At 38.6% G+C, this 9,796-nt stretch overlaps 1 protein-coding gene across 3 annotated transcripts in view; it reads right to left on the bottom strand.

Annotated features, from left to right (window-relative positions):
- REEP6 (receptor accessory protein 6) overlaps nucleotides 1–9,796 on the bottom strand; it is a 1,065,881-nt gene that overhangs the window by 175,649 nt on the left and 880,436 nt on the right. The window contains exon 5 of one of the 3 annotated variants that reach the window (XM_044053991.1): nucleotides 1,810–1,874. The exons of the other annotated variants lie outside the window; for them this stretch is intronic. Coding sequence (XP_043909926.1) covers nucleotides 1,849–1,874 — 26 coding nt within the window. The 3' untranslated portion in view covers nucleotides 1,810–1,848. The remainder of the gene's footprint in view (nucleotides 1–1,809; nucleotides 1,875–9,796) is intronic. 3 annotated transcript variants of the gene reach the window in all.

The raw sequence follows: 9,796 nt of genomic DNA, 5'->3' as shown, positions 1-9,796 counted from the left end.
GGTAATTTGGTAAACTGAATGCTCATCACCCCACCCACCCCAGTCCATGCTTATGGATTGCCAACCATCCACCAACATATTGTGTCAGCGTTTGATTAACTCCTGTCCCTCTCTCCATCTCCTGCCAGCTCCATAAAGAGCCAAGTAGCTAATTAAAATGGGGTCCCCTGGCCCACAGTCAGGTTTTAACTATCTCTTCACTAACAACTGGTTATTTTTACTACTAATGAGTTTCATATCCAAACAATTCAAATGTAAGACATGTTTTAGAAGATGAATTCCATAACTCTCTCTCAGCCACATGCAACATTTTTTTGTTCAGATCTGTAGCAAAGAGAAGCGAAACTAGGATTAGTTTCTATGACCATTTTCATTCCAAACAAAGGGTTAGTTCACCATCAATACTCATTAGTGTTTGAGAGGGTCCGGCTACTAATGTATAACAATATCATAGCAAAGAACAGGTGCTGGGACACATTTTGTGATTTGTATCCTTGCAAAATTGTGTGCATTTCTTAAATGGGCATGTAACCACTTATGGTTACATCTTTTGCACTAGAATAAAACACTTTGTAAGGTCAATGATAATATGGATAAAAGAAGGGCAAATTATGTTATTTTGGCAGTTTGTTTTTTCAGTGCAAGCCTAGAAAGAGTCTACCTACTGCTCTCAGACCTTATTGTGGCTCTGCACACTATTCTCCTTAATAATGTGCCTTTCAAGTACCAGAACATTCAACATTTCCTGGAAATAAATGAAGTGGCACTATTAGTTCATGATTTTCTTTCCAAAGTACTCTTTACTGAAAATCCTTACAGTGGCAAAGCAATACATGCCAGCGTACTACGCAGGAATCTCTCTCATGCTTACAAGCCTAGACATGACAGTCTACAAAGCAATACTGAGGGTCAGAAAAGCGACTATCACAAACTTCTGCATCTCAATTCCAGCACCAAAAAACTGCATGGGGTGGTCAGTGCAATGCAACTCAGCTCAAGAAGGTCAGTTAAATGGATATTTCAAATGTATGTACTTCAGTCACATTTATCAAAATGTACACATTGAAATGAAGCAGTTTTTGATCTGTAGCAATTAAAAAACGAAGGCTGTCTGATGCATTAACACACTTTATGTGCATTATAAATTTGCCATACCCTATATTCAGTATTTATTTTCACAGCAGGTGAACAGGACCACAGAGGTCCTTTTTAGTCACAATCTAATTTCAACTATGCCACTATGAGAATTTCGAACAAATGTGTGCAGCAGTATTAGGCAACTTAAGGAACAGATTGGATAAACTGGACAGACATTAACAAATTCAGTTTACAGAAAATAATCACATTAATAATATTATCAAAGTTATTGTATTCAGCCGTTGAAGCTGCCGTACGTGTGCTATTGTTGGAGCATTGTACTGTATTTCAATTTAATAACTCGTACTTCTTTTGCTTTTCTTTATTTAAATGAACTAAGAATTGAATGCTAAGCTCATGCCTCAGTGAACTTGGGGAAAGGAAGATACAAACACAAGCAAACAAGCCAAATAGCTACTTGCATATAAATGAAGTGCCAAGACATTGCGTGTGTAACATAAAAGTACATTTTTGTTTTCTATTAGTAAGCTTTTTTAATGAAGCAGTAGTCAGCTCATAAGTTTCCAAGTGATAAATTTATGTAGTAAGACAGAAATCAAGCAGCCATCAGTTTAATGTAAAAAACATGCTTAGCTACTGCCATACTTGTTAGAATTCAGCAGTGTAGATAATGGAAAAAAAGGCTGCTGCTCAGACTGACAACATACTCACTTGTTGTTGCGTAAACATCTGTTTTCCAGTTTCCTGGTTTCACATAGAAACTACTGAAGTAGGACCTGTCATGGGAAATTTTTGTATTATTACCAGGGGCAATATCGACATAGAGCCATGATCTATACCAAATGGGAAAAGCAATGCCTCACATTCACGTTAAGATTCATTTACTGATTCCAAACAGTTCATAATATAAGCATTATCTTGAAGTGACCTCCTTAATTGTCTGAATGACTGACCAGACAACTGTCACATTTTTGTCATAAAAACTTCCTGTCATTGCAAGCATAGGCGTCACAGGCAGAGATGATGGGAATCCAAGTGACACCATATTGTACCTGAAATCCATGGAAAGGAAAACTAAAACAGAGCTTCTTCCTCTCTCAGGTAGATGTAGATGAGCCTACAATTAAGAAAGCAAAGAAAACTTTTTTCACTGTACAGTGCTAAAGATGTCAAGAGATATTACAGTTGGGAGATCTTTAAGGAGATGTCACTGAAAAAGTAAATCATATAATTTTGGTTTGCCTACTTGATATTTTTTGCACTTTTTTGTCCATCAGTCTTGCTGAAGATCAAGTTACCCATTCGTTAGCATGGCTGTCATCCAGGCAGTGGTCTCCGTGGTTTTCTTGATACATCTACATTTCCGTGTTGTCTATGTGTATTAATTTACAAGAGATGGTGTGCAATGGCTTGTAGCTAGGGTGTCACCTTATCCTATGACTGACATAACTATCAAATGACTCTCCATCATAACATGTTTCTTCATGACATTTCTGGTCTCCACAACCTGAGCATGCATGTCCACATCTGCCTCTCCCCATCAAGAGTGAGGAACAGGTAGTGCCTCATCATTCATCTCTGTACTCACCAGTTCTTCACTGACTGGACCACTAACTGAACCTGACTCACCTAAAGTGTAGTTAGGGATTTATCCTTCAGCACCAAATAATTGTTCTAGTCTAGCTGAAATTTTGTTCTAGAATCCCAGTGTTTGGTATAAGAACCAATGCTGGTCTCGTGTGTGTGTGTGTGTGTGTGTGTGTGTGTGTGTGTGTGTGTGTGTGTGGTTCACATATATTTTGTTGAGATAAAACTGGCTGAAGCTTCAACCAAATAAAAATAAAGTCAAGGATTCAACACAATGAAACTTCTTATAGAGTTTTTTCCAAGAAAGCAAGTCCTCCCCTCACTCCCCTGTCCGCCCTCTATAGAAGCCTTTGTCTCCCATACCCCTATTACTTACATATACATAAATCAGCACATTTAAAAGTGCAGACATTGACAATACAGACAGTTCAAAATGTAGACATTTCAAAATTCAGACAAAAATCACCTAAAACGACATTAACAATCGCTAAAACAGGCAAAGAGTAAACTACACTCAGCAGTTTACTCTAAAAATACACAAAAAAATGCCCAAACCATAGGATGTGGTTTGTCTAAACAGTGGGTCTGAGCCTCTCTTGTATATATAGAAATGGATTTCTAAGGCAAGATGCAGGATTAAGGTCAATAGACATTAGTAAGGTGGTGGTGGGGGTGGGGGGCACCCTTTTCATAACACTGCCACTGCACAAGATATGCTCAGACACAGATTAATACACTGACAAACATGCACAATACAAATGCTATCCCATTACCAAACTCTACATTATCCCTAAGCTGTGAACACTCACACTGACACATTTCCACAGCCCCAATACCAACCTACTTACCACTGTTTACATCCTGACCTGTCTGCATTCTGATAGAGTACTTCTGAGTCTGTACATTCTGAAATGTATACATTCTGCATGCAACCACACACACACACACACACACACACACACATATATATATATATATATATATATACATACATACATACATATCTCTCTCTATGTGTATATATATACAAAATCCACAGCTGCACAAATGCAGAGAAAATAGAAAAGCACTCATACAGTGAATCACTGCCAGCATGCAAAAACAAACCACTCCAGCATTAACTACCTATATACAGCAGCAACTGGGGAGTGCCGTCTTAGTGAACTGAACTCAAAACTTTAAAGCTTAGCCAATTTAAACCTGATGAAGAGTAGGGTAATATACACACATTAGATATACTAGTTGACTGGCTTTAAGGTCACCCATCTGTTTTGTTGAAACACTCTCGTTAACAAAACAGATGGTTGACAGTTATTCAAAATTGCTACACTACATTATTGAAAAGAAAGCCAAAAATCAAACTACCAAGACAGGGGAAGTGAAAGGATCTATTTGTTTCTGTTGTACCCACTCAGAGTCTTTTCCATTTGCTCTTATAAATTTTTCTGGTTGAGGATTTATGGGCAGAGATCAATATTTTCTGAATGGGGGATGAGAGCCTGCAGTACCTAGCCATCACTCAAACTGGAGAAACCATGTGGTTAGTTTCAGTCCCTGAATGTCCGGGTGAGGGCGCACTGATGGATGACAGATCCAGAGTTGGGTCCAGTGTCACAGGTGGGCAAATCAGATGAGACCAACGAAAGGGGAAACAGGTTTGTTGAGGCCAGAAGGGAGAAATGAGGATTACCTTTCTCTTCAACCCGAGAGCCTCCTGTAAGAATTTGGGAATTAAGGGCAGTGGGGGAAAAGCATACAGTAGACCTGGAAGCCGGGTATGGAGTACAGTATACCTGAGTGGCTGTCCCTGAAGAAGGATCAAGGCAAGGTACCTGCTGCATTTGTTGTTGAGAGGTGATACAAAAGACAGCCGCAAAGTTGGCCCTATTTCTGAAAGAGTTTGTTTGCTGTGGACTGATTCAGGGACCACTCATGAGGCATCAGTAAAATTCAGCTAAGCCTGTTCGTGGAAATGTTGCATTCTCTCGGAATGTGCATTGCCACCAGAAAGTGTTTGGTGAAAGTCTCCCATTTCCACACACACACACCCACCTTCTTGACATAGGGGGTAAGATCTAGTCCCTCCCTGTTTGTTGATGTACTAGACAACTGACATATTGCCCTGTCTGAATAGCAACAGTTCCTAGACAAAGAAAACTGTAGTCCTTGCAAAACTGCTCTCATCTCTAGTACACTGATATGCAATTTGGTCTCCAGGGACATCCACATGCCTCGGACTGTTCAACCCAGATAATACCTCCCCACCCCATCTGGGAGGCATCCGTGGTCAACATGGCATTTGAGGAAGAAGAAAGAAAGGACGACAAGTAACGTCTGTAGAGTAAAGCCACCATAGATGAAATTCTTTGCACATTCGAGAAAGTTTGATGGAAAAACATAGGGGATTTCTCTGTAGTGACCACTGGACTGCTAAAATCCACTGCTGTAGAATTCTCTTATGAAAGCATGCTGTGAGCAATAGAGTTATCATGGCTGCCATGGAACCCAGTGCTCTGAGAACTAAATTGGCTGGAGGTTTTGGGATGGCCATGACTTGTTTAAATTTCATACTCTGTTGTCAGATAAGCACAAGAAATTCTTGTGTCCAGCCATGCTCCTATGAAATCTATCACTTGAACCGGTTCCAACTGGGATTTGTGCAGGCTGATCATTATTCCAAGAGCTGGAGCCAAGGTGAGGAGATAATCCTTGGCCTGTAACAATAGATGCCTGGTTGGAGCAGTTAGGAGCCAGTAGTCCAGATGGGAAAATCTGGTACCCTTGCAGTCTGAGATGGGCTGCTATCACTGCCAAGCATTTAGTGAACACCCTGGGTGCTGTGGTGAGATCAAATGGGAGTGATCTGAATGGATAATGACCGGCTCCCTGAAAAGAAGGTACTTGTCTGGAGTGCCTTTCTATCTTCATCTGATAGTATGCATCCTTCAGGTCTATAGAGCACATCCAGTCATTAATCCTCAACAAGGGTAGGATGGACTGAACCATGACCATCCTGAATTTCATGTTCTTTATGTATTTGTTTGGTGAAGTTAGGTCTAGAAATGGTCTCAGGTCCCCCATCTTTTTGGGTACCAAAACGAACCTGGAATAGACACCCGATCCGACTTGACTGGGAAAAACCCTCATGGATGACTCTTTTTTGCAGCAATTTTGTGATTTCTACTGCTGGGTCCTCCCCTCTGATTGGATGGAACATCGGAGAGGTAATTCTTTGGATTCAGTTTTTCTAAAAAAGGAGAGACAAAATAATGGAATAATCCAAGGCAAAAATAGCGTATTGGAAATGTATTTATCCGCTTTCGTCCGTAGACTTCATCAGAATAAAATTCAACATGTACAAACTCCTTAAATACTTGCAGACAAATGTAAAATCAATTAAACAATTGACATTTAAAAACACCTTGGTACTAATTAACCAATTAAGCTGTTAGTAAAATGAAGTAAGACTGTATCTTCATCTTTTTTAACTTGCAATGTACGATGCTTTAAAAAACACTTTACATTAATGGACTCGTTGAGTCCTGGATGGCAGTCAGATCGCAGTCTGATCTGCCAAACTGTCTCACGTTGTAGCAAGTAATTTTTAAAATCACCATCTCTCATGTCCTTATGGCAAACTTCCAAGATAGAAAACAAAAATTTCTTAAAAGTACAGCAAACTAAAGAATGTTTAAAGAGAGCATTAGTTTCATCTTTCGTTTTAATACTATAAAGATGCTCTCTTATACGAATCTTTAATTGTCGTGAGGTCATTCCCACATAATATGCTGGACATGTTGAACAAAGTGCTATATAAATGACCCCCTGTGTACAACAATTAACAGATCCTGGAACTTCAATAGTTCTGTCAAAAGAAACAACAGAAATGTAAGGACCTATAGAAATGTAGCGACACATATTACAAGCATAACAACAATGCATGCCCTTCTTATTAGATGACAAATGACACGCCCTATTAATTGAAACACTGGTAGTGTCATGTTCTAAAGCTTTTTTAATATTAAAATGATTCTTTTCAACAAAAAGCGTTTTTTTACCTAATATTTTACAAATATCTGAATTGCCCTGAATAACACGCCAGTTCTGTTCTAGCAGGCGTTGGATACGCCTGCTGTCAGAACTCATATCCAGACTGCAAACAGGTTCTTCATAATTTTTGTTTGCACTCCTGTTGGTCAAGACATCATAGGTGCTTGATGTAGTTAAACTTAATATGGAGGGATAACTGTCCTTACGTTTTTGAAAAATTTCATCAGATACTACAGTAATCAATTTTTTGTCATACCCTCTACTCAAAAATAAGGAAGAAATAAAACCAAATTCTTTTAATAAATCTGCATCTTTTGACGTCATTCGACAAGCCCTAATAAATTGACCTCTAGGGATGTTTTTAATAACATGTCTAGCATGTCCACTACGAAAATGCAAATAAGCATTGTTAAATGTTTTCTTCCTATATATGCGACTGTGAAATCTACCTTCTTCCATGTCCCATTCAAGAGAAATATCTAAAAAGTTAACACCCAAACCTGCCTGTCCAATGGTGAACTTTAAATAATTAGAGAAAGAATTGATGTCTGACAAAAAACTGCTAACAGTGCAATGATCACCTTCTATTGCAAAAATCAAGTCATCCACGTAACGTGAATAAAAGGAAATATTAAATTTCCTCCTCAACACTGGCATAAATTCTAACTCCCAACAAGCCATGACTAAATTGGCATACGCTGGCGCTGCAGATGACCCCATTGCTACTCCCCTTTTTGTCTGTAAAATTTACCTCCAAACAAAAATAATTGTTGTGTAAAACTATGTCTAATAGCATACAAATGGTGGAAATAGTAGTATTACTGTATTCAGGTTTATATTTGACTAAATAACTTCTTATAGCATCAATCCCATCTTCATGGGGTATGCAGGTGTACAGTGAAATGACATCCACTGTTAAAAGAAAATGTCTGTTGGGATCAAACAACTTGCTTAAAGCATAGATATTAAACTTGTGCAAAAAATGCCATGAATCACGAGTAAAAGATTCGTGCTTTTCATTGATGGAACCTAAAATGGCATCTATTACTAGAGAAATGCCTTCTTTAAAATTTCTAGTTAAGAAAGCAAATGAGACTAAAACGGATGTTAAATGTATCAACCTGGACGAGTCGTTTCATGAAGTGGATACAGTTATTGAATGTGAAAACATTCCACCTGCAATGAAAGTTTCCACAGGAAGGCAGCAGCGCACTATTGGTCGAGGTTCCTTTGAGCAGGTCTTTGGCCGTGTCGGAAATCCTTTTTCTTCCTTGGGAAGCTTTCCTACAAAGTACAACAACGAGGGTTTCTACAACAAACGTGAGCAGTTAACAAAACTGCTCAAACGCTACAAGTCGATAGATTTGGAGAACTGTTATTTTTCTCGTTGCATAGATTTAGGCATCGTACCAAAAGGGCTCCGTTTCTTCAAATGTCCCAATGGCGTAAATGCAGGTGAGCCTATGTTTGATGCTTTAGTTGGTTTTTTCAATGAAGCGGGTTTGCGCTTCTTGAAGCTATTAATTGACAACAACATTGATAAAATGGAGTGTCTCAAAAGGGAAATTATTGACATTGAGTCTTTTTTTAAACATACCCTTTCGGAAGCCAACTTTGACGAGTTAATTGCAAATATACTGCATGATATTGAGCAGCATACTGTTGACAATGTCAACAGAAAGCATGGGAAGTTGGTCCGTGACATTGCTTCCTATAAGAACAAGTCTGCTTACAATCACTTTGCAGTGTCAAATAAATTCGGTAGAGAAAGTAACCACAAAGGGTACAATAAAAGTGTTTCTAGCAGAGAATTGCCGCCGAAATTCACTGTAGCTAGTGCTGGTTATAAGGAAACTGCGGGCACCAAAAGTGCGATTTCAAGTAACGAATCAGTCCCTATTGAGGAGAGTCCATCAAGAATTGATTCTATGCAGCATGGTAAAGCTTCTGTAACGATCGACAATGACAGTAATTCGTTAGCACTAAATGACACTAATTTCCCATCAATAACTGCTAATGACAAGACTGCTAATGTCAAGACTGGGTTTAACAGCAGTAGCACGTCCAGTGCACAGACAGTGAATTCCTCTTCCACGACTTTTTTTGGCAAGAAGAAACAGCCAGATTTAAAAACTGTCTTGACCAGAAGCAGGACTTTTCTGAATTCCCAATCCTCCGGAGACGAGACGTAGTTGATGAATGCAATGACTTTAGTATCATTAACTTAACTGATCATGTTTTTTCTGAACAGGACTTGAATGTATTAAAGCTGGGTTTTAATTTTGTTCCCAGCTCAAGAGCCAATTACGTCAACACAGTAGTTGATCTCAAAAAATATACAAGAAAACTTAATTTACATTACTTAATGCATTACACGCCAGCAGATAGGCAGAAAGTTTTTAATAAACCTTCATGTTATTCTCCTACCTTGCACCACACCATAAGGGTGTTTGAAGAAATGTGCATACAAGACATAGGTAAAATGTTAAAATGTAGTCCAAATTGTCAATACAACATGACAGAAGCTGAGAGGAAAGCTTTAAAAAACTTAACCATTTTAACAGATACATTCAGGTTTATGAAGAGTGACAAGGGGGGCAACATAGTAATTATGACACAAAATTGTTACAAAGACAAGATGTTTGAGCTTTTGAATAATACTGATGAATATGATGAGGTAGTTCTTTCAGATATACATCGTAGTTATGGCTTCATACATTCCCAGTTATATGAAGCTCTAATGTCTGGTGACATCAGTTTTGAAATGTACAATTTTTGTGTAGTTGAAAAACCACGGATAGGGGTAATGTTTGGAATACCCAAAACACATAAATCGGTTATGAATCCATCTTTCAGGCCAATAGTGTCGTCCCCCCACTCTGTCACTGAAGGCATTTCTCTAGTAATAGATGCCATTTTAGGTTCCATCAATGAAAAGCACGAATCTTTTACTCGTGATTCATGGCATTTTTTGCACAAGTTTAATATCTATGCTTTAAGCAAGTTGTTTGATCCCAACAGACATTTTCTTTTAACAGTGGATGTCATTTCACTGTACACC

This window comes from Protopterus annectens, chromosome 13.part0 (genome assembly GCF_019279795.1).
Source record: "Protopterus annectens isolate FY-2018-M chromosome 13.part0, PAN1.0, whole genome shotgun sequence".
In the NCBI taxonomy this organism is placed as follows: domain Eukaryota; kingdom Metazoa; phylum Chordata; order Ceratodontiformes; family Protopteridae; genus Protopterus; species Protopterus annectens.
Note: the sequence above shows the minus strand (reverse complement) of the source record. Positions and strands in the feature narration are given on the sequence as shown.